At 38.4% G+C, this 25,653-nt stretch overlaps 1 protein-coding gene across 7 annotated transcripts in view; it reads left to right on the plus strand.

Moving 5' to 3' along the window:
• ANKRD44 (ankyrin repeat domain 44) overlaps nucleotides 1-25,653 on the plus strand; it is a 329,081-nt gene that overhangs the window by 212,621 nt on the left and 90,807 nt on the right. For all 7 annotated transcript variants that reach the window (XM_068544732.1, XM_068544730.1, XM_068544733.1 and 4 more), the window contains 6 exons: nucleotides 246-324; nucleotides 11,056-11,170; nucleotides 19,888-19,970; nucleotides 21,155-21,218; nucleotides 23,222-23,290; nucleotides 24,648-24,788. In XM_068544732.1, the coding sequence (XP_068400833.1) occupies nucleotides 246-324; nucleotides 11,056-11,170; nucleotides 19,888-19,970; nucleotides 21,155-21,218; nucleotides 23,222-23,290; nucleotides 24,648-24,788 (551 nt within the window). The remainder of the gene's footprint in view (nucleotides 1-245; nucleotides 325-11,055; nucleotides 11,171-19,887; nucleotides 19,971-21,154; nucleotides 21,219-23,221; nucleotides 23,291-24,647; nucleotides 24,789-25,653) is intronic.

Here is a 25,653-nt window from a genome sequence, read left to right on the forward strand (position 1 = left end):
ATCACTTTGCTGAAAACCTGAAACTAACACAACGTTGTAAATACTTCAATAAAAAAATGTGAAGTTAGGCAATAACTTGTGATATCACGTGTAAATACTTCAATAAAAAAACGTGAAAAAAAATGTGAAGTTAGGCAATAACTTGCGATATCACATACACTTTATTGAGCATTGCTGGCAATGTCCATAGGAATGTTTCAGATTGATGTCACTGGCCCATTGTTTCTCTCTCTCTCATTTTTTAGAGTAAAGATGGTAAAAGTCCTCTGCACATGACAGCTGTCCACGGAAGGTTCACACGGTCACAAACCCTCATTCAGAATGGTATGTGAGATTCTTCTCCTGTGTCATTACTGGAACAGTTTCCTGGTGTGACTGAGTTTGGTTGTCAGTCATTTGAATGTGAAATATGATGCTCTGTTTTAGAGTTTATTAAGCTTGGATTTATACTGTCCTTTGATGAACTTTGCTAAAAGCTCTTAGACATGTCATCACCAATTCAGCCTAAGAGTGAGGGCATAGAGCCACTAAGTTTCACAGTCAATTCCCAGTCAGTCAAAGAACATGTGAGTTTTGAAACTGGAAATGATCTACTTATATAGGCTCAAGATCCTGCATTTTTCACTCTGAAACTAATAAAAATAAGTATCAGACGTTCTCTAGCAGCAAATCTGAATTATTTTTAAATTTTTGAATTCGCCATAGTTCCATAAGTTAAAACTTGTTAAGCTACTTGGGCAAAGGTAAGAAAAATGAGTGACTCAGAGGAAAAGCAGGTATGTACATGATACAGAGGATCGTAAAATCACAGGCTTGATAGAGACCTTGGAAAATCACATAATCTAGTAATTTCCCAGGCTTACAATAAAGGTGTGTTTGAACCATTGGGTTGTCTCTGCAACCAAAGTACTAGGGAGTGTCACTTCACAACATGGCTCACGTTACTATTAGAGGGTCATGGCCAGAATCTGTGAGTGGATTGACTTTGACAACACAACTTCTATTATTTTAGCAAATCTTAAAGACAATTTAAAAAAAACAGGTTTAGTTCAGATTTTATGCTGACATTCCAGGTGAATCCAGCAGTTCCTAAACTATCTTTAGTTGACCCACATTTCTAGTTCTCAGAATTCTGGCATTAGTCAATTTTTTTAGACCTATCTTTTTCTCATCTGTAAGAATACTGGATGACATACACTTGAATTGTTAGTGGTACTAAGTTATGTCTTAGGCACTGAAGTCATAAAACTAAAAAGTCATTTGACATTTGGATGGAAGACCAGCCAGGGAAATTATGCTGAGGAAGCAAAATATCTGCAGCAAAGCACAGGAAATTTATAAGCATTTCAGTGAAACTATAGAAGAAAAGAAATCCCAACAAATTTCCAGTGAGCAAATGCAGGTAAATGAAAATGAACTGCACAACACCCATTAATTCTAGTTTGAAATATGTGATATGCCTTTGTCATTCACTTTATTGAAAGGCCACTTTAATTGTTTTGCTTTGCTTGAAGTAAACAAGGGGAGGTGGGGAGGGACCCTAGCATCTCTCCTCTGCACGCTTTCCTCATCCCACTGTATTTCTCAACTGTTTTTCAGAAACAGTGTCCACTGCCTTAAAAATAAACAGAACTAGGGAGCTATTTGGTATCCATTTTAAAAAATTTAATGTGAACATAATCACCAGGCCTTAGCTCTGTGGCATTAAAAAGCATTGTTCCGGGCTTCTGTGGTGGCGCAGTGGTTGAGAATCTGCCTGCCAATGCAGGGGACACGGGTTCGAGCCCTGGTCTGGGAAGATCCCACATGCCACGGAGCAACTGGGCCCGTGAGCCACAATTACTGAGCCTGCGCGTCTGGAGCCTGTGCTCCGCAACAAGAGAGGCCGCGATGGTGAGAGGCCCGCGCACCGCGATGAAGAGTGGTCCCCACTTGCCACAACTAGAGAAAGCCCTCGCACAGAAACGAAGTCCCAACACAGCCATAAATAAATAAATAAATAAATAAATAAATAAATAAATGAATGAATGAATGAATGAATGAATGAATGAATGAATGAATGAACGTGAATTTCTTTAAAAAAAAAAAAAAAAGCATTGTTCCCTGTTAGAGCAATTTCAAGCACTAGTGACCAGATCAGAGAAAGAGCAGTTTTTCACCTTGTAAGCACTGCCTTCCTACAGGTCCATCCCTGCGGGCCAGACCTGTGTCATGCTAGTGTGCTTACAACAGTCTTGGGGGTGCTGCTGGCTGCTTTGACCTCTCTAAAAACCATCCCTGTGGACTTGAAGACTTCCATGCCCTCTCTGGACATTCTTGCTAGACTTTTGAGTTGGGACGACCCCTGAAAGAGACCTTATGTCTTGTCCTCTGTGATCAAGGAGCTTGTCTCAGAGCCTATCTCATTCTTGGCTGGCCTGGCATCTTGCTTGTGGGTTGAGTGGGATCCTGGGTCCTATAATGCTGAGGATATAGCGGCTATAATACATAACTTATATGTAATGATAAAGCTAACATTGGTTGAGCGTTCTTCACGTTGTGCCAGGCACTTGGCTAAGCACGCCACATAAATCCTTCCAACCACCCCATGAGAAAGAGGTGCTATTATTATCTCCATTTCAAAGATAGGGAAACTGAGGCAGAGAGGTTGTCACTTATGCTGGGATACATGGCACGTATGTTGAGGAACAGAGATTAGAACCCAGGAAGTCTAACACTGGAGACTGAACTCTCAACTACTCTTCTCTGTATGAACAATGACAGGTTAAAATGTTTTTTAGCTTGAATTCTATTTACTCTATGAGTAGCTTGCATTTGGCAGAGAGTTATTTATCCCTGTAAAAGGATGATTTGGCATTCTCTTCTCTCAGCCGACAGTTCTTTGCATTCATTGCAGATGTGAGAACTGCGAGTTCTTCCATTCGACTTTTTTTTAAAAATGCCCTTAGGGACAAGAACAGGAAGCTCTTTTCTTTCCTCCTGTTTGTTGGTTTCTTTCTGGGAAAAGCCTGGAGGCTCACACCCCCAGGGCCTGGTGTCTGTCCTCCAGAGTGGGTAACCACACGACAGGACCTGGAATGCCCGTCCCCCATGGGGACATCACTTGGCTCTTAAGACCTGCTGAGGAACATTCTTGATGTTTATTTATTTGTTTTGTTAAATGGCTCTGATGTTTGGACTTTGTGCAGCATTTCTCTGCTTCTCTGACTGCTCTCTAGTCAGGGTTATTAATTCTTTATAATAACTTTTTTTCCCAGAAGCATTCAGCTTTGGTAAGGTGATTGTTGAAGAAAAAACCCAAAAGACTCTTTTCTTCTTTAAGTTAATAAGCAAAGACTACCTCTGCGGTTCAATCACGTTGTTTGTTGTCTGAAGCTGTGTTGTCAGAGCCAGAGAGGGAAAGAAGTAAACGAAGACACAATCTGATATCAGAAGGCATTTGTTCTGGCCTTTTGCACAGGCAGCTGCCTCAGATGCTGTCCAGCAGGTTACAAAAGTTCAAAGTGATGTTTTTTTTCACAGAAGCTTTAAAAATAAAAGTTTGAAAAGGAAGAGTGAAGTGATAGGTTAGGATGATTCATTGTGAGGTTTTTGACCTTTGGGCTCACAGACTTTCTGAGGCAACTTAATAAGATAACTATTCTTGCTTGTGCAATGAAAAACTAATTTCAGATGAATGCCTAGATAATGCTGCATAAATCATCCCTTCTGACGTGCTCTGCATATGTCTAAACTCATGGATATTTATTTTCCTCAATAATAATCAGTGATCGATAACCAGCATTTAACTTGCAACCTTCAAATGAATAGTAAAGATATTTAATTTGCTAAAAAAAAAGATAACTAATAAAGACCTGCTGTATAGCACAGGGAACTCTACTCAATACTCTGTAACGGCTTATATGAGAAAAGAATCTAAAAAAGAGTGGGTATATGTATATGTAGAACTGATTCATTTTGCTGTACACCTGAAACTAACACAATATAGTAAATCAACTATAGTCCAATAAAATTTTTTTAAAAGATATTTAATTTGCATTCCAAGCAAATGAAAATGGAAAGGCTTGGGGAGTGACTATAAGATAGAAATTCATTCATCTAGAGGTCCTACTTTAATATAAAACATATTTCTGAATAACAAATAACAAATAGTCTCTTTTATTTTTCTACTAAGTTATGATGTTTTCCAGAAGTATATTTTAAATGAAAATTAAAGGTAATTACCCATATTTTTACAGTTTTAAATTGACTTATGAAATGACAGTAACAACAAGAAACTTTATCAGCTCAGACCCTCTATTCCATCCTTTCCAGTATTTTTCCCTCTTCTCTTTTCCTATCCAATTTTTGGCATATTCGAGGCTGGTAAACATGGAGCTCCTACTCTTGTCTGGGAAGGACATGAGCAATGTAGTGTTTGTCCAGGACAAAGACTTCTTTGAAGTCTGGGGATCTGTCTCCCACATTTCCCTGGATCAGCTCGGTGGGTGGACCTCTCAGGCTGACCACTGTGGGCAGCTCTCACATGGATACATGTACCCTGGATTGCTCTGAGGTATCCATGGAGACCAGGTGGCTGCCTGTCCCCAAGGCATAAAAATGATCTAAATTGGATACTTCTACATTTAGATTACTGTGAACTATTTCTTGAGTCCCTAGAAGTTTTCCATAACTAATTTTATTTTAATTTTTCTTGATTGTAAAGTTAGTACATGCTCACTGTAGAATAAAATTACCTTATTGGGGCTTCTCTGGTGGCGCAGTGGTTGAGAATCTGCCTGCTAATGCAGGGGACACGGGTTCGAGCCCTGGTCTGGGAAGATCCCACATGCCATGGAGCAACTAAGCCCGTGTGCCACAACTGCTGAGCCTGCGCGTCTGGAGCCTGTGCTCCACAACAAGAGAGGCCGCAATAGTGAGAGGCCCGTGTACCGCGATGAAGAGTGGCCCCCACTTGCCACAACTAGAGAAAGCCCTCGCACAGAAACGAAGACCAAACACAGCCATAAATAAATAAATAAATGAAATTCTTAAAAAAAAAAAATTATTAAAGCGATTCCCCCATGACCCCCATCAATGTGTCTCCCTAACCCCATCCCAAGAATTTCTATTGACAGTTTGGTGAAACTTCCAGATTTTTCTGTGTATTTAAGAATGTATAGATAAAGATACATAATTATTACTTTTACAGAAATGATCGTAGTCCATTTATTTGAACAACTGATTTTAAAAATCACTACTGTGCCACAGACACAAAGATATGAGGAAAGATCAACATTTGTATTCAAGTTGCCATTTATATTTCTCTGTCACAAAGTTAAAAAGGCATTACCTTTTTGTAAACAGCTATTAAGTTGCAAACTCCAAATGTGCAAATTTACTGGCAGCAGCTAAACTCTACATGCCAAAGTCTTGGCTGCAGAGTGAAGCACCTTAAATCCTGTGTAAACATATGTACTAATTGGAGTTTTTTTTTTTTTTTTTGTCCTTAACATCTTCCCCTTCTACAAAGCTCACACATATTTGTAATTATTTCACTTTTTAAGAGGGATTCTCGTTCATTAACTCTGTTGTACCAGTACACCTGGCTAGAAAATATATTGTTTGTTGGAAATAAATCTTAGGGAGTTGGTGGTCATAGTTAGGATTCATTAGAATGAAGGACCATACAGATATTATCGTGAAGATTTTATAATGGTCATATTATAAGAAATAGTGTCTTGGCCTGGAAGTTAATGCTCTTTCCTCAGATCTGAAAAGGCTCTCAATGGCTTCCTTTTGGTGCTCAAGTATACCTCTGATGGGTGTGCAAATGGGCACAGCCTTTCTCAAAAGCAATTTGCCAGTGTCCATCAAGAGCCTTAAAAACATTCCTACTTGTGATCTAGTAGTTCTTCTTGTAGAAATATTGCTGAAGGAGATCATCTGAAATGTGGATAAAGATTATGTATAATTATGTTCATTCCTGTGTTTTTCCTAATGGCAAAATTTGGGCATAGCCTAAATGCCTAGTAATTGGGGACTTGTTGAGTGAATTCTCTAAATACTGATATCATGTAGTCATTTACAGTTGCATTAATGAAACTAATTAATGACATGGGAAGTGTTTGTGATGTAATATTAAGGGGGAGATCGGGATACAAAACTCTTTCTACCCTATGATCTCAACCATGGGAAATGTCTTCACACACAAATGCATACACGCATACAAACAACTGGAACAAAATATCCAGAATATTAATACTGATTATCTCGGATAATCAGTGAATTTATAGATGACTTCTCTTTTCTTCTTTGTATTTTACTGCATCTTCTAAATTTTCTAGAGTGAGAAAATTACTTTCTCAGCAATAAATATTATTTAAAGTAAATGCTTAATATCTTTTTAGATTGATCTAAGCCATTTATATAATATTCACATTTCTCAGGATTTTGTATTTCTTATTCTGGAATATATAATTGTGTATGTGTAGTTTAGATATACAAACTAAACATTATAGTATTAGTATCTTAAAATTATGTATTTTAGTTTTAAAATATCAGCTTACTTTAGTTCAATATAATTGATGATGAAAGTAAAGCTTAAGATTTGACCTATTGTAAAATACCTGCTATCTAAGAGCATGAGCTGACAATTCAGTAACTTACTGCTTTCCATAATGATGCAGAGATTTGTTTATGAGCAGGATAGTCAGGAAATAAAACCTTAGAATAATTTCGATGCCCCAATATCCTAGGTGCTTTCTTTAAAGGAATGTAGTATTTATTTATTTATTTATTTATGGCTGTGTTGGGTCTTCGTTTCTGTGCGAGGGCTTTCTCTAGTTGTGGCAAGCGGGGGCCACTCTTCATCGCGGTGCGCGGGCCTCTCACTATTGCGGCCTCTCTTGTTGCAGAGCACAGGCTCCAGACGCGCAGGCTCAGTAGTTGTGGCTCACGGGCCTAGTTGCTCCGCGGCATGTGGGATCTTCCCAGACCAGGGCCCGAACCCGTGCCCCCTGCATTGGCAGGCAGACTCTCAACCACTGCGCCACCAGGGAAGGCCCTAGGTGCTTTCTTTTATTAAAAGCATAAGTGCGTGTGGGCTTACATAAGCAAGAGTACACACTATGCGATTTTTCTCCTTGGTGTGCTTCCCTGTCCTTTACTCCCTCCCCTTTTCCTGCTTTCTTCAGGCCCTTGCTTTTTGACTGGGATATAATTCATATACTATAAAAGTCACCATTTTAAAGTGTACAGTTCAGTGGATTTCAGTATTTTCACAAGGCTTTACAACCATCACCGTTATCTAATTCCAGAACATTTTCATCACACCCCTCCAAAATCTTTATCCTAGTTAGCAGTCACTCCCCGTTCCTCCCTCTCCTTGATTTCTCCTTATTTCATGATTTTCAAGGACTCTTAAACTACTTGGAAGCTTACCCAATTATCACTAATGCATGTAGCAAATATTTTCACATATGTCAGTTTCCTTATTGCTAGGATGTGGGGAAAGCCTTTTTAACTACAATGCAAAATCTAGATACAATAAAAGACATAAATTACGAAAAGAAATTTTTTTCAGGGTAGAACACCAAAGACAAATGAAAATCTAGGCCAAAAATATTTGCAACATGTATTACTGATAAATGGGCAATCTCCCAAATATTCTAAGAAACTTTAAAAATTAAGGAATAAAAGATCTCTCTCACACACACACACACACACACTCTTAGAAAAATGGGCAAAAGTCATGAAAAAATGGTTCGTAGAAAAAGATAAACAAATGGCCCTTTAATATATTAAAAGATTCTCAACTTCCTTAACAAGAGAAACGAAAAGACTACAGTGAGATACCAGTTCTCACTCATTACGTGGTATATATTCAAAAGCTTGACAAGGCTGGGGAGAAAAGGCACTCTCATACATTGCTTGTGTGAGTGCAAAATTGCACAGCACCTGAAGAGGGAAACGTGGCAAAATCTAACAAAACCACATACTCATTTCTTTAACCTAGAAATCCCCTTTCTAGGAATTTATTCTGAAGATAGACCCAACAAATACAAAACACTTGCAAAATGAGGTTATTCACTGCAGCATTCCTGATATTAGCAAAATGATTTTTACCACCTAAATGCTCATCCATAACAGACTGGTGTACTTAACTAATACATCCATGCAATGAAAAATAATTAAGCTATACAAAAATGAGGAAGATTTCCAAGAAGGGATCTCTAGGAGTGAATTCCAGGGTATGTTGTTAAGTGGAAAACAAACAAAAAAAAAAGCATGGTATAAAAGATTCTATGTGCTTGTTTTTGCAAAGAGAAACACAGCATAAACCAAAACTAATGAAAATGATTAATTACTATAGCATGTGGTTGAGGGTGAAGTGAAAGGGATAGAAATGAGAGTGGGACATTTTAAAAGTGTAGAATTTTTGACTTTTGAAACGTGTGTTACATATTAATAAAATAAAATTAAATCAAAGCTGGTAAACATTTTGAAAACAAAATCAAATGAACCTGTGTATCAAATTGATAATATAAGCACACAGAATAAAGAATTCAGATAACTTTTGAACGAAGTACTCCCTGTATATGCTAAAATCATTATGGGAAACTTTGTTGGGAAATAGAGTATTTGCACAGTATGTAAGTATCACCCACAAATTCCTTGTTAATTACAAAAGGCGAAAAGACATTTGTACAGTGGAGAGTGCTGGCAATCATCTCTTGTATTTCTTATTCTGGAAGATATAAATGTGTATGTGTAGTTTAGATATACAAACTAAACCTTATAGTATTAGTAGCTTAAAATTATGTATTTTAGTTTTAAAATATCAGCTTACTGATATTTTCTTACTGATAATCAAGCCTCTTTTTTTTTTTATTGTGGTACATAAAATTTACCATTTAACCTATGTTTAAGTGGCACTAATAAGTACATTCACATTGTTGTGCAGCCATCACCACTACCCATCTCCAGAACTTACTTTTTCATGTTCCCAAACTGACACTCTGTACCTATTGCAAGTAATCAAAATTTGCATCACCCAGTAATGGAATAACTTGACCTTATGTGTGTGCTGTGGAGATGTGATGGGAAGTGCAATTCAACTCTGGGGTATTCTTGCCAAAATGTTTAGCCTGCATCTAATAATGAGGAAATAATCAGACAATTCCAGAATGCAGTATATCCTACATGACTCCTCGCGTGGTCTCCAAAAATATCAATGACATGAGAGATAAATATATACATACATAAAAGGCAGGAGGATTGTTTTAGATGAAAGGAAACTAAAGAGACATGACAACCAGATGCTATCAGAATCTTTGATTGGATCCTGGATTTAAAAAAAACAGTTATAAAGCACATTTGGGGGAACAATTGGAGAAATTCGAATATGCACTTATATAAAATTATGGTATCAATGTTATATTTCTTGGATATGATGATGAAATTATGGTTATGTGGGAGACTGTCTTTGTTCTTAGGGGTGAAATGTCATGATGTCTGACTTATTTCTAAATGGTTCTTCAAGTAAATGAATAGACTATCTTTCATATTATATATAACTTTTCATATATATATGAAAAGGGGAGGGAAAGAAAGAAATGTAATAAAATAAAAATTAGGGGAAAGAGAAGACAAAATAAAATAAGATGTTTCCTGTGTTACTAAAGTGATGGTTAATGTTATAGCTTTAATAAATATAGATTTTTCAGTTTATGGTTCATGCTTTTACTCATTTTACTCATCATCATTTAGATAATCAAACTACATTAAATCTTTTCCTGAACACTCTATTCCTTCTGGTTCTTACGCTTTAGCGTAAGGTTTATTTACATAGGTCTTTAATTAAGCAAGTAAAACTAAAATTGAATGTGTCTTCAGAGTTACATTTTGTGGAATTTGATTACATTATTTATTCAGAGAGGGAATCTAGTTGTAAGATTTTAGAAGCTTAAATAAGACAACGTGGAAAGGTTTTTTAAAAGCATTTCTTTTTGTTGTTGTTGTTGTTGCATGTATCTTTTTTTTTTTAAATAGATCTTTATTGGAGTATAGTAGCTTCACAATACCGTGTTAGTTTCTGTTGCACAGCAAAGCAAATCAGCCATATGCATACGCATGTCCCCATATCCCCTCCCTCTTGAGCCTCCCTCCCATCCTCCCTATCCCATCCCTCTAGGTGGTCACAAAGCACGAAGCTGATCTCCCTGTGCTATGCGGCTGCTTCCCACTAGCTATTGATTTTACATTTGGTAGTGTATATATGTTGACGCTACTCTCACTTAGCCCTCCCACCCCATGTCATCAAGTCCATTTTCTATGTCTGCCTCTTTATTCCTGCCCTGCAACTAGGTTCATCAGTACCATTTTTTTTTTTTTTTTTTTTTTTAGATTCCATATATATGTGTTAGCATACAGTATTTGTTTTTCTCTTTCTGACTTACTTCACTCTGTATGACAGACTCTAGGTCCATCCACCTCACTACAAATAACTCAATTTCGTTTCTTTTTATGGCTGAGTAATATTCCATTGTCTATATGTGCCACATCTTCTTTATCCATTCGTCTGTCGATGGACATTTAGGTTGGTTCCATGTCCTGGCTATTGTAAATAGTGCTGCAATGAACATTGTGTGGTGCATGTCTCTTTTTGAATTATGGTTTTCTCAGGGTATATGCCCAGTAGTGGGATTGCTGGGTCATATGGTAGTTCTATTTTTAGTTTTTTAAGGAACCTCCGTAATATTTTCCAGAGTGGTTGTATCAATTTACATTCCCACCAGCAGTGTAGGAGAGGGTTCTCTTTTCACCACACCCTTTCCAGCGTTTATTGTTTCTAGCTAAAAGCATTTCTAATAGACTTCCCTCCATGCAGATTTAATAATACTACTACTTCAGATGGTAACTTGTCCCCTTAAAAAGCATTCTTGTCCTTGAGAGCAGAGATGCACAGAGTAGAAACGAAACCAACATTTGGTCAACGTGAGTGACTAGCATAAAATGTAGTATCTGAGTCAACCTGAATCCTTATGTAATTCTGTATTAAAATGTCTCTTTCAGGAGGTGAAATTGACTGTGTGGATAAGGATGGCAACACTCCTCTCCATGTGGCTGCAAGATACGGTCATGAACTTTTGATTAACACCTTAATAACCAGTGGAGCTGACACAGCCAAGTAGGTTACTGCAAAAATATGGTGGAATAATTTCCACATGTGGGAATACTGCCAAAGGGATTCTGCCATGCCGTAGATAGTTCCCATTTATCCAGGTTAAGGTAGATCTGCACCATTATGCTAAACACAGATTAAATTTGAACTAAATTAAGTGACTTTTAATGCGAGGAAGAACCAGTTTTATTTTTCAGCTGTATCAGAAAGAGGCCTGTTTCAGTGGTTTTAATTAAGGAAACTTGAACTTTATTCCTAACTCTGCTTTTTAATATTCTTCTGTTTTTTCCAATGTGCAGTGTTAGTTAAGCAGGAAAAATAAAACATAATTGGGCAAACTCAGAATTTATTCAGGGTGCTGTTTTGCATGTATTAATGACCCATATTAATGATACGCTTATACGGTGCAATTGGGTAAATACGCTACATTGGGAAGGGGGGACCTGACTTCATTTTGTACTTTAATTCAACAGGAATATATAACGCATCTATATGAGTCTGTTGCAATGTTAGGTGCTGTGGGAAATTTCAGAAGTAAGTTAACTGGTTGGTACCTTCCAGGAGCTCATAATTTTGTTGGAGGCCCAAGGCCCACTTCAGACAAAGAACCATGCAAGATAGTATTGAATAAAGTTCAAAATGAAACAGGACTTTAATGGCAAAATGTTTGGTGTAGACAGTATATGCCATAGAGTGTAGACAGGAAGGATAGAGCTCAAAGGTGGCCACAGTTTTCAAGGAAAAGGTGAGTTTTAGGTAGTCTTTGAAGGATGACAATTATGTGAGTAGAGCAGAGAGTGGCAGACATCCCAAGCAGGGAGGCAAGCAGGAACAGACCCAGCTCCGGGAGGAGCTTGGCCTGGCAGGCCTGTGACAGTGCCACGCTCCGCTCTGCCCAGAGGCATTGTTATATCAGTGCGGGGGACCCAGGCTTTCTTGGGCACTAGCTGGGCTCCAGTCCAAGCTACCTCACTTGTGAGCTGTGTGACCTTGAGGCTGTTGCTCAATCTGTCTGTGCTTTGATTTCCTCATTTGAAAAATGGGAGTAATAATGGTACCTACCATAGGTTTGTTATGAAGATTAAAGGACTTAATCACCATTAAAGCTCTCTGGTATATGTTAAGATCCGTGTGAGTATGAGTTATGTAAATACATCTGCTAAGGTTATTCAACAAGATAATCCACGTTAAAAGCTCTTTGAACAGTGCCTGGCACATAGTAAGCTATCAATAAATGCTAACTATCGTTTTATTACTTCATAATAGGCAGGAGAACCAAATTAAAGAGGGCCTTAAATGCTTAAATAGTTTGGCCTTATTACAGAGACTGGGGGTAACAATAACTGAATCTTTAGGAAAGGCAAAATATGAGGGCAGTGTTACGTTAGGAATTCTAATTTATTTGTCAAGGGTTGTGCAACAGAATTGAAAATCTTGGTGGAGAATGAGCCAAAATTTAAATGGTCCAGGGAGGGCATGGTGGGTTCCAGTGGCCCTCTGGGCTCCCAGTCCAGTGGTGGAGATAAGATCAAGAGCAAACGTGACTGCAGCATCATGAGATGTGTTATGATGGAGGTTTGGATAGGGCAACACTGACTATCTCTGGGTTCCGCAGAAGAGGTGACATTTCAGCAAGAAGAAGGATGGGTAGGAGTTTGCCAGGTGGACAGAATTGTGTGAGATAAAAAAGAAGGGGAAGCAAAGAAGGACATTCCAGGAAGAGGGAACAGTATTTACAAAGGCACAAACATGTGAATATGTTGAAAGCAGATTCCCAAGGCCGGGTTATCTAACATGTTAGGGGGAGTGGAAAGAGATGAGGTGGAAAGGCAGGAAGAACCACATTTCAGAGGACCTCGAATGTCTTGCTAAGGAGTTAGATTGCATCCTGAGGCATTTGGAAGCTGTTAAAGAATTATAAGTGGGTGTAGGGTAGGTTGTGTCTAATGCTCCCATTTGTGTGTAAGAAAGATCGCTCTCATAGCAGTCCAGACAGACTGGAGGTGGTCCAGGCTAGAAACACTTTGCAGCCTCTTGCAAATGTCCAGAGAAGAAAAGATGAGGGCTCGGGCTAAGGACAAGACTGAGGGTGGACAGAGGAGGGGGCATGCTGACAAATAGCAAGAACAGTGGGTTGTCTCAGAAGAGAAAGGAATCTGCTTCAAGCCAAAGGACCTTTTTGACTGGGAGGTTGCAAATCAAAAGAAGCAGTTCGGGACCTCCCTGGTGGTCCAGTGGTTAAGACTTTGCCTTCCAATGCAGGGAGTGCGGGTTCTATCCCTGGTGGGGGAGCTAAGATCCCACATGGCTCCTGGCCACAAACCCAAAACATAAAACAGAAGCAATGTTGTAACAAATTCAGTAAAGACTTTAAAAATGGTCCACATTAAAAAAAAAAAAAAAAAAAAACTTGAAGAAAAAGAAGCAGCTCAGTTTCCTAGAAAGAGCCTTGTACTAGGATTCAGGAGGCTTTCACCAGATTCTAGAGTTCCCAAGCAGGCCGTGGCTACCCAAAGCCAGAGATTTTAAATGCTCAGTGTCAGTTAAGCAGAAATAAAATATTAGGCACAAACCAGCTTCACCTGTGATATGTTAATATTTTCAGTGATGTTTTTCTTTCAACTCTGGGTTATTTGGGGAGTTTTAGCCAAAGAACCACGAATTTCTGATTTTCTTTCAGATTTGAACTCGTTTGAGGAATAAAGATCAACTGGGCCCAATACGTAAAATTTCTGAAAAAAACACATTTAACTCAATAGACACAAAGTCTATTTCCTCGTAATTATTTTCCCTTCAATTTATGCGAATACAAACTTTGTGGCAAAAATGCCTTAGGAATGACATTGTTGTTCAAGTAGCCTTTCCTTCCATTGACCATGCTGTGTCCTGGGGACAATGACAAGGGAAACATTGTCCCAGCCTCAAAGAGCCACATACGTATGCTTTCTTCTGTCACAGCATTATCTGGTGTTAAGACATGCTCCCTTCAGTAACAGTGGTTCATTAAAGCAGCAATTTGTGTGTGTGTGTGTGTGTGTGTCTGAGTGTGTATAGTGTGTGGAAAGGGAAGTCATCTAAGGAAAAAATATCCAAGTGCGGGGGAGGAGAGTTGGAGAAGATTAAATTTGCTAAAGACTCCCCAGAAAGTCACTGTTCTCTGGGCTCCTTGTAGATTTATGTAGGATAGCTCCTTAGAGAGGAGAAAAACAGGCCTTTCCTTCTGTAAATAAGTGAACAAAGAGCATTTATGAAAATAACCCATTTTCATTCATAAGCAATATGGCCAATGTATTTTTAAAGATCTCTTTATGACAAGTTTTATGGTCATTACTTTCTGATGAATTTATTTGCATCTTATTCTCAGGCCTTGTTTGAATGTTCTTTGTATTCTTTTTTGCTTCTCTGAACTTTAAGTCAGAGAAGTTTCTGCAGTGTGACTCGGTGCTTATGCAACTTACGTGGTATCGGAGCCATTGGGTTTTTTCTTCTTTAACTTTGTTAGGTTTGGGGTGCTTGTCTCTAGGATTTTAATTTGTCTTCCATCTTACCAATTATGCTCTCACTGCTTTTTCTGCCTCAACTGCAGCAGAATTAGCAGTATTGTAGTTTTACAGGTAACTGGTTCTGACATTCTTATATTCGCTAAATATCTGTTGATAACTTGTTAAGTGTCACCCACTGTGTCAGGTTCTGGGGTCACGGAGCTCCCTGCCAAGGAATTTATAGCCTACGGAGGTGGGGGAAAGAATTAAACAGGCAATGACAATCACACATGCTAAGTATGATGCCAGGACAGTCGCCAGGTGCCACTGGGATACAGGAAAACATATCTGGGAGATAGCAGGGCCAGCAAAGCTTCCAGGAAGAGGAATGTTAACCTGTAGGACAAGTAGTGATTAGTTATGTCATTGAAAGTCTTTCAGATCCCAAGCATCGACTTAGATTATTTTTATTATAATGTTTGAATATGTATAAATGTAAGACTAGATAGAAACTCCTTAGGCTTTTGACTCTAATATAGCAATAAATCAAAAAAAAATTACAGAATACATGCAAACAGGAACCACCAATGTTCACATTAACTGCACGGGACAACAATAGTAACAAACACTCATGAGTGCTTACCTATGCTACGCCCCACTCTGAGAGGTTACATTAAACTGTCACAACAACCCCATGGGGTAAGTGCTATGATTATGCCCATCTTACAGGTGAAGCAAAGGAGGCACAGAGAGGTTCAGTTACCTACCTGAGGTCACAGAACTAGTGGGCGGAAATGGGACTCCATCCTCGGCCGTCTGGATCCTGGGCAGGAGGCTTGCTGCCCTTCTTCGTAGTGGATGATGTGATACTTCACATTTTGCATGGGATGATGGTCCTGGTGGCTAAGGTGCTGAGTCTTTAGGATCCAGTACACACCATGGGAGTGGAGATTTTGCAGTGACTTAAAGTGGTGGGCAGTGGACCCGTCACACGGCGCAGAGACCTTTACTCAGACTACTGCCAAATTCCGTGCATCCAGGAGGCTCAGTGTGCTACATTATCATTGGCCCTCCCTAGACTCAGACATTTCATTTTCTATTAAGTCCACCTTCTTTTCTCATTAGCCCCTGCCAATTAAAGTCGGACTACCCAGCACAGCTGTGATCCTAAGTACAAATGTGGGCGCTGAAATTTGGCAGAGGTGTGTGGTGATATGGTGGTCCGTCAGATGAGCTGAAATATGCTTTGATGCCAGCTGTTTTAGATTACCATCAAAAGGAAAAGACAATTAAAAAACTGCCACAGAGACGTCTTAAAAGCCCAAAGATATTTCCAGCAACCCCCAGAGATGCACTGACTAGTTTGAGAAACACTGTGAGAAGCAGGAGAGAATGGTTAAGGGTTTCAGGGGGGCCCTGCATGTGAAAACCTAGGGCTGGGCAGAGCCTGGCTCTTCCAGGAGGAATGGACAGAAGGTCACAGAGATTAAGCGACAGTCAGATCCAGAAAGGGCGTTGTAAGCCACGTTAGAGTGTTTGGACTTGATACAAAAGAAACCACTGAAAATGTCTGTAGGTCGTAAACAGCAAGGACCAGGCCTCATTGTTGTCAGTTATCCCAAGTGCCTGTAACTTAAGGGTGCGTGATAAATACTTGGAATGGCATAGATAAAATTAATAAGTTTATTTTAGGGTTTGGTTTGATCAGTTGAGTAAGAATCATAAAATCATTTGATGATCGAAAATCATCAAATTTTTTGTCTCGCCCACTTGGTGGGCAAAACTAAACCAATCCCACCTTCCCTGGGAGAGTTGAGAGATAAGTATTGTAAAGCATTTTGAAATATAGAGAGAGAACAGAAATGCTAGTTGATCACACTTCATTCTTGGGATTTAAGGAATCACACACCTGATTTTAAGGAAGTACAATCTGATTACCACTTCAAAACTCACAGACTGCTGGTTATCCAACTAAGCTAATAATAATTGCAAGGGCAAAAATATCACTAACACGTATGGTGAAGGCTTAACCATGGGTCAGATGTTCTATTTAGCAGTTTATGCGCATTATCTCAATTAGTCCTTACAATTGTTCTATAAGATTGACACTGTTATTATCTTTATTTTCCAGGTGAGGGAACCATTATGTACTTGCCAAAGATCAAATAGCTAGCACATGGCAAAGCTAGAACTGAAACCCAAAGGTTCTGACCCCATCACCTTAACCACAGTGTTTTTTACCATATGGCCTAAGGGAAGGCTCTAGAAAAGCCTGGATATGGAAAGGGACAGCCATGTCCCCCAATGCCAAGGGGAAAACTTAAAAAACTGATATTCTAATGGTGCAGAAACCCTTTCCTCACCTCTGATGGCTCTCTACAATTTATTCTGACCTCATTTATTCTGAGATAACTGGGTAGGAGATGCCAGCTAACAGCTAAATTAGAAATAGCTAATACAAACATGTTCCATTAATTTTATGACTGCTCAAATAAATGTAGCAAATTAACTGGAATTGGTCTTCCCTTTCCTGTAATTTATGCATTGTTAAGTTTAGTGTTATCTGACATCTTTATTTCTTGATCTTCCTTGATGTAGACCTGATGAAATCAGAGCGATGCTTCTTATTTGACCGAGACAGCCAAATCCTAAGTTTCCTGCTAAAGGTTTTAAGATCCTTTCTTTATAAGCGGTCTTATTTTATAACAATAAAGGAGAAATTTTATTTTGAAATGCATGAATCATTTCTGAAGTGATTCAGAGATTCTGAGTTCTACTTTGACTTTCTTTCCCATCTTGGCCTGATACTTAGTTTTTCTCTTTGAACCGGAGCATCGTATTCAAGTTCAAATGCCAATAGTACTTGAGTCTAAATTAATATGTTTCAAAACCTGCATTGACGTAGTGACTTTTTATTAACTATGGAATGAAAAATATATATCAAAGAGAATTTTTGCTAGGCCTTTTAGAGTTCTGCCTCCCTTACCTTCTCAGGTTTATAAGTAGCAGCAGAAAAAAATGAAATTATTAACTAATGTAGAGTGTGACAAATTACCTAAAGACAATGGTGTTAAATGGTAAGGTTGGTTAGAAGTGTTAATAATGAAGTTTATGAAATATATTATACTGAGGCTGTTAAAATATCTCATACTTTATGTTCTTCTTGATTGTTTTATTATAGAGTTTGATACTCTTTTCTCTAATTCATTTGCTTGTATTAGTTAATATAAAGTTGTATATTTTATGTACCTATATAAACCATATCATAAATATTGTGTGTATATGTGTGTGTAAGTATGTGTATGTATATAGAAAATATTAAAATATTTAAAATACTAAAAGTATTTATATTTTTATACATATTAAATATTTGTGTATACATGTATGTAAAGAATGAGGAAGACTCAAAGAAATCTTGACAAATCCACTCCTTGTTTTAGGCATGTTCTTACAGGAACTCACAACTATCCTAGAAAATATTCTATCCATTTTCTTCTTGCAAATGTCCAGAAATATTTAATCAAAGATTTTTGCCTTAACTCCCCCAAACAAATAAAATGGTTAGGTAAAATCTTATTAGCTTCAAGTTCCATTTAGTAAAGAGCTTTTAAAACATGTTATACATCAATAAAAAATTAGTGTGTTTCATTGGCATGGGGAGGGAACAATATAAATAGCAGCACGAATAAAAAGCTTCTCTCCCATCCCCCAATTCCCTCTTCCTTTTCATGAGCATCAAGGTTGTCACTGATGCGATTGCTTTTCAGAATTTTTTTTTTTTTTTTGTAAATGACAAGAGAGGCAATTACAAGCAGTTCTCCTCCGCGTGACACTACCCAGAAGACGGGCAAATTGCATCTCTTGATGGATGCCAGCTATTATATACACTGGGTTGGAAATCTCCATATAGGGAAAGGAAAATGAACAGAGGGAAGACTGAACAAAAACACCAACAAATAAAAAGAAGTTTTCATGAAAAGAGAGAGGTGGTTAATTGCTAGCAGACTCGAATTTTGCAGAACACTGAATACCATGAACTATCTGTGAACATGTATATACTTTCACATACTCATGCACATCATAATAACTTTTGAGATAGCAAATAAAATTCATATGTCTCAAGCTTAACAAATTCAAATCATATGTATTTTTTCATTCAGCATAGAATCTGGAAATGGGCCACTTTGTGCTAGGGAAGAAACTTAGATGATTCATGCTGCAGGTGTAAATATAAATAGTCTCATACTCCTTGTGTTATGTAGAGGATTTACAAAATCTGAAATATATTATTTGAATAAAATGAGATATTATGAGACGTGATCACTAACATGCTTCTAAGTACACAGGAACCTCCTGATGATGCTGTTTGTTTTGAACTACAATTCAGCTCACGACTTTGACTTTGGGTCCTTGTTTGAGGAGAGGTGATGGGCAGGAGGAGGAAGGTTTAATTCTAAGGGCAAAAAGCACTGCCATCAGAAAGCTGCCTGTCTCGCAGGGGGTTGCTCCAGGGACTGTGTTATGGCAGGGGTCAGTCTAAGAAGTCCTGTTCTGGATTCTTTCTATAATGCTGTTAGGGAAAATATGCTAGATTTATGAAATATATGCAAGATAACTATTAACTATTCTGTGACTGGTATCCTTGTGTGGGTTAACGTGCAAAATAAAAGGCTATTAGAAAGATGAAGTTTCACTTGCCGAAGGTAAACAGTAGTTTTAATTCTCATCCAAAATTTTATTTCCAGTAATACAGCCATTATTAACTTAGCAAAGTGCTTGGCACATAATAGGTCAATAATAAATATTTGTTTATCAACTCAAGGAATAAAACAGGTTGCTTTTCAAAGTCGAGGGTTTGTCAGTTTCATGTTTTCTCCATCACTTAGCATGGTATCTGATGCTTATAAAGTGTTAAACGAATGAATGAGTGAATGAATGGGACAAAATTGCTAAGCTGAAAGAAAAGGAGACAAATTAATTTTAAATGCTTAGAGTCACTGTTTATGTGAAACGTTTTCTTAAAAATATATATTCCTATTGTTATGGGCTTTTCATTGTGGTTTAGGTCCAGGATTTTATTATTTTAAGATAGAAATGATTGCATAATTATTTCAGCCAAGAGTCCCTAAGCAAGGTCTCATGGGTTTAATTTTCATCAGAGAACTTACAGAAAGATCATCCCCCTTCTGCGCGTATCTTGAGATCTGTTACCGTGAGCTGCTCTGTTTTTTTCCTCCTCAGGTGTGGAATCCATAGCATGTTCCCCTTACATTTAGCTGCCCTCAATGCTCACTCTGACTGCTGCAGAAAGTTACTGTCATCCGGTAAGTAACTCCATTACCACAGATCAGGCTTAACATGTCCTGTAAATGAGCCGTGTGGCTTCAGGTGTCTGGTCAGCATGAGCGGCTGCCTGTGCTTCATGTCATCCATGACCTGACTTGGCAGGATGAGTTGTGTCCACAGCTAACTGCATGTGACAGCTCCCAGCGGCTCATGGTGTTGAAGCTGTTTGAATGTCAGTATTCCTGCCCCAGAATGAGAGTCTTGTCTGTTTATCAAGTTAAAGCTCGCGTGATCCAGAGTGAGAGGCAGGCAGGGATGGCCATAGCTTACAGGAAGTTTCTCATAGAAGGAGAAAACATCTTTGAGTCTTAAATTGGTGGCATTAACATTTCATATTTTTCAACAAAGGGAAAAGGCCAAATCCCCTACGTTTTAATGGTAGAAAATGTCAAATTACCATCCCACTCCTTGAGCTCTGAAAAATTGCTGTGGTTGATACCCCTCCAACTAGGTTTCATTTTTATTATTTTTAATGCGGGTCTATTTGGAACCAAGAAATTCTTTCTGGTTTGGAGCTTTGCTAATCTTTCTTATCACTGCTTCTGCCAACCTCCATGTATTAAGAAGTTCCTGGCTTTCAAAGGTGATAGAGGTCTGCAAGGCAAAGATTGCTTACGAGTTCATTCAATAGATATCCCAGAGGCGGTTTTTTTTTTTTCCTTTAAGTTCTTTACTTATGAGTGATTCTGCTTTCACTGCTTTTGGCATGTTTAACAATAACCCCTGCATGAAAGCACGTTTCCCAAGTCTTAAACCAACTGAAAGCTAATAATACACTTAAGAAAATATCTCTTCTAGCATGCTACGATTACTCCTTTGTCTTCCATGTTTTCTCCATGTGTTCTGTCTGCCTGTCTATTGCCCTACTTATCTCAAATTGGTTTCATAAATTTCTATCCTGGGATTGAAATATGGGGCTGTAGTTCACCCAGGGCTGAATGTGAAAATAAATTCTTCTTGACTTCACGGTTCTTCCTATAAAATTGCCAAGCTTGAGCAGTTACCGATCGTTTCCATGACAACCTCTTTCTGACTACAGTGGCTTGCGTTCTGGTTTTTCTACTAACTGATTTTTCTGTCTCTGCAATGTTTCTTGTGGTTTAACTAGGACAAAAGTATAGCATAGTATCCTTGTTTAGTAATGAGCACGTGCTGTCTGCAGGCTTTGAAATAGACACCCCAGATAAATTTGGAAGAACGTGCCTTCATGCTGCTGCTGCAGGAGGGTGAGTAGTTAACAATTTTAGTTGTTATCTTATGGCCTAATTACTAATTCGTCTTAATTGACTTAAGTTGTCTGTGGATCAAAGGCAACTTCTTTAGTAAAACGGGTAAGAACTCTTTCTACCAATACCAAGTATCACTATGTTGAATTTCCAGGTTACTCGTGTGTTTGTTTTTCCAAAGAAAAAGTGTTAGCCCATCTCATATAGAAAATATTTTTTCTTTTGTTTTCTCTTCTCTCACTCTTTTTTTTTTTTCTTTTCTTGTTTTAAATTGTAGGTCTTTAGCCTATAGAATATATACTTACTTGGTACCTCTTCCACCAAAAGAAAATAATTTGAGTTTTGTTCCTAAGTTTTTCCTCTTTCGTTGCTGGAAGGTGGTTGATGATCAAGGGAATCCAGGGTTGAGTTAATTCATGTTCATTTACAGACATTTTGGTCCTTATTTCAAAACTGATTTTTAAGTCCTTATAATGATTAAATGTGAACAGAGGTCAAGAAACCCAAAGGATAGGCAGAAAGTGAATTAATCCTTGCCTTTTTTTTTAAGTTGTAAAGAGAATTTTTCATCAGATACTCTTTTTCATATCAGTGGTTAGATTAAGGCTCTGATCAATATATTGTTGATATATGACCACACATTGGCCAAACATGGTTTCCTTTGGATGGCCTCGTTTGGGTAAGGTGTTGGTTCTTAATCAGTTTCCTAGTCTTAAGGAACAGCAGTGCTTCTCCATGTGTCAACTGTATATGACCGAAGGTATTACCTATTTAACAGAGGTGGATTGACTGTGAAGCTTTAGGGCCCTTTATTTGCATGGCTCCCTTCCAAAGTCTTGTATCTAGTTTTATATTCATAATTTTGTTATTACTTTTTAAAAAGAACCTCCTTCTCCTCACCCCATTTCCTCAAATTGTATGAACTTCCTGAGCCACACAACTTGGATCTGTCTCTGTCTTTGATCCTTTGGCTCAAAGAGACAGGTGCTTTACATCAGCTGACATGTTACACCAACACATAATGACCTCATAAAGTTCTTATATTTTATGACTTAAACTAGTCGCTAGTTCTCTGCGAAAGGTGGCTATAAAGGGTGGAAGTGGGGTGGGGAGAGCCCTCCTCACGTTTATCATTAATGAGATCATTTTTCTTATTTAAACGATAATAAAGTCATAAATCCTAGGCCACTTCTTAGCATCCTAAGTTTAGAACAATGATGGATGAGTGTCTCTTTTTATGCCCCCATTTTAAAAAATATCAGACCTGTACAGAAAGTGGCAACAAACCATTCTGGATTCATGTCTGAAACCCCTATTAGGATTAGTATTTAGCTATATGCCCTTCAATAGGAAAATTCACTTCAATGGGTTCTTTTCTCTCTACTAAACATGATTTATTGCTTCTGCAAATGACAAAGAAGCTTTGGAAGATCACTACGCTCCATTACATCATTTTCGGCCTTGGTTCTGCACGTTCATTTACCTAGATTACCAAGACAGGGAAATGCTGCTGTTTTATTTTCCATTAAGGAGAGTCTGGGTCGAAAATGGTTATCATAGTGAATTCATTCTGCTGTGATAAAAGGTAATGCTCATCCATTCTGGCTTATTGTTTAAAGGTGACATGAAATTATTATAGGTTTAAGGGGTTGTTTCATAAACTCTTGATGGTTTTGAAAGAGAATTTTAGGGTAAATGATGGAACCATCACTGAAAGGTTTCATCATGTAATAATCATTAAATTCTTTAGTCATGGAGTTGAAAATGTTCCATCAAGCTCTTTAATGTATTGATATATTAGCTTTGAAAAAGGAATTGTGGGAACTTTAGATCCTTACGGTATGGCATTACTGTAATGTGTTCAGGTTATTTTTGTGTTAGCAGAATTTAAAGTTAGTGCTCTCATTTCATCTGGGCATGCACTCTGCAGAAAACAGCTCTTTCTGAAGATAGCCCAGCAGTTGACTTCCACCATCTTAATGATGTTTTCCCTGTCTTTCTAGTAATGTGGAATGTATAAAACTCTTGCAGAGCAGCGGAGCAGATTTCCATAAAAAGGACAAGTGTGGGAGGTATGTAAACAGGGAACTCTGCTTCAAGTGCCTAAATAAAAGGAGTGGGGAGCAGTCCATCTGGAAATCGTGTTATGTTGAAATGGTAAACAAGGAAGCTAGCTGGGGAGATTCCATTCTCAGAAGGAAACCCCTTCTACACCAACAAAGCAGGCACAAGGCACAAGGAAAGAATCTCCTCTCCCTGCTTCTGTTTAGAAGTGCCAATTGTTTCTCTGATCCTTCCAATATATATATATAACTTTATCCATGTGGAGGATTACATATTTTATATGTGCATATATATTTATATCTATAAAATATGTAATTTCCCACATGGATATAGTTTAGAAAATTCTGTCTGTAGCAGAGTAGAACACTTCAGCCCTTCCAACCCAGAATTTGGTCACAAGATCTGGAGCACTTTATTGTATTTATTGAACATTTCATTTTGGGATAAATCTTTAGACACATTTAAAACATGAATCATAACTAACGAGAACCTGCTGTATAGCACAGGGAACTCTACTCAATGCTCTGTGGTGACCTAAATGGGAAGGTATCAAAAAAGAGGGATATATGTGTACATATAGCTGATTCTCTTCGCTGTACAGCAGAAACTAACACAACATTGTAAAGCAACTATACCCCAATTTAAATAAATAAAACATGAAGCACACACACACGCCACCTATAGCCCCTTTGGCTATTGGGATGGGTCATAGAATTTTTCTTACCTTAATTGTCCTTTGCATGCATAGCTAAATCATGCCATAATACTAGCTGGTACAGGGAAGAAAACAGCGTGAGGAAAGGTGGAGGAAGTGAGGACATGATCAAGAAAACCTCAGGCCATTCAGTTTGGAAACAGCATTGGACACATTTAGGGGAGAGAGAGATACTTTATAAAGATAGACCAGGGCTAGCTTGGGAAAGTATTCAATTCCAAGCTAAAAAATCAAGGCTTTTTTCACTGGGGCAGACTGAAGGTTTTAGTACAGGTTTGTTATATGTAGGTATTGGACCTTAGAAAATCCAGTTCTTCATTGATGCCAACTAAAAGTTACATGGAAGTTGCATTCGGGCAAAGGAGGCCAGAAGGGATGGTATTGCAAGAGTCCAGAGGAGCAGCAATGTAGACCTGAACCAGGATAGGCACTAGGAATGGAAAGAAAGGAGAGATCTACAGGTGGGTGGCCTTGTCTGAAGCCACCGTCTTTGTTGCCTTCGTTCTAACATAAAGTCAGAGAAAGGCATGTCTCTTGGCCTCCACACTCAGAGCCAACACCCCTAGGAATACTGCTGTCTGTGCTGGTGCTAATGATGGGCGTCTGTTTTGCAGACTGAATGAAGTAATAAACTGCTGTTTGTTTTTCAGGACCCCTCTGCACTATGCAGCTGCAAATTGTCATTTCCACTGTATTGAGACATTAGTGACCACAGGGGCCAGCGTTAATGAAACCGATGACTGGGGCCGCACCGCTTTGCACTATGCTGCTGCATCAGACATGGATAGAAAGTAAAAACAGCCTTACTTCTGTTTCCTCTCGGGGTGGGGGAGGTGGGGGGAGGTTGCCAAGTTTTCTTCATACCGCCTCACAGAGAGTGTGAATGAAGAATCCCTCTCATCCAGACCTGAAGGAGTTAGAATTGCTTCATCCCTAGCCCCGGGTTTCCCATTCTGCTCTCTTTACGTTTGATTAGTATGTGTCACTGCACAATTACTTCTCCTCTCTGTTCTTTGGGTTGAGTGCCAAGTGGAGCTGTCAAGCCCAGGTTTTCAATTCATTCAAAATCTGTCGTAATTTGTTTTGTCATATACTGCGGTTTTCATCATCACCACTTACATGCTTCATTTGCTGTAAAACTTACATTTGCTAATAAATATGTCATGTGTCAAAAATATCCATCTATGCATAATCCTAATAGTCTTCAAATGCAGCATCAGTATTTTAAAATAGGCACTGTTGTTCCAAACCTGGGCATGAATACTCACTCTTTCAGGAGCTGGAAGAGAGAAAGTTGGGTACCCTGACCATGTTTGGATTCTAGGTGGCGAGGAATGGAAAGCAGAATTAAGTGAACCAGTTCAGGGGGAAAAGGTGGAAGAGGTGCCCACAGTTTATGAGATTGTTCTCAAAGACTTGAGGACCAGGCCTTCCTTCATAGGAATACATTTCGGTGATCCTGTTTGGAGAACCACTGAGTTATTTGCTGCCCTGTGCTGTGGAGTTGCTTCTGGGTCAGTACTAACTCCTTTTCTTGTAGATCAATGGCTTTCAAACGTATTAGACAATGACCCACACTAAGCAACACATTTTACATCATGACCCAGTACACACACTCACATACATATGTTTCATACATATATATGGAAAATGGAA

The sequence above is a fragment of the Eschrichtius robustus genome, chromosome 5 (assembly GCF_028021215.1).
Source record: "Eschrichtius robustus isolate mEscRob2 chromosome 5, mEscRob2.pri, whole genome shotgun sequence".
Classification (NCBI taxonomy): domain Eukaryota; kingdom Metazoa; phylum Chordata; class Mammalia; order Artiodactyla; family Eschrichtiidae; genus Eschrichtius; species Eschrichtius robustus.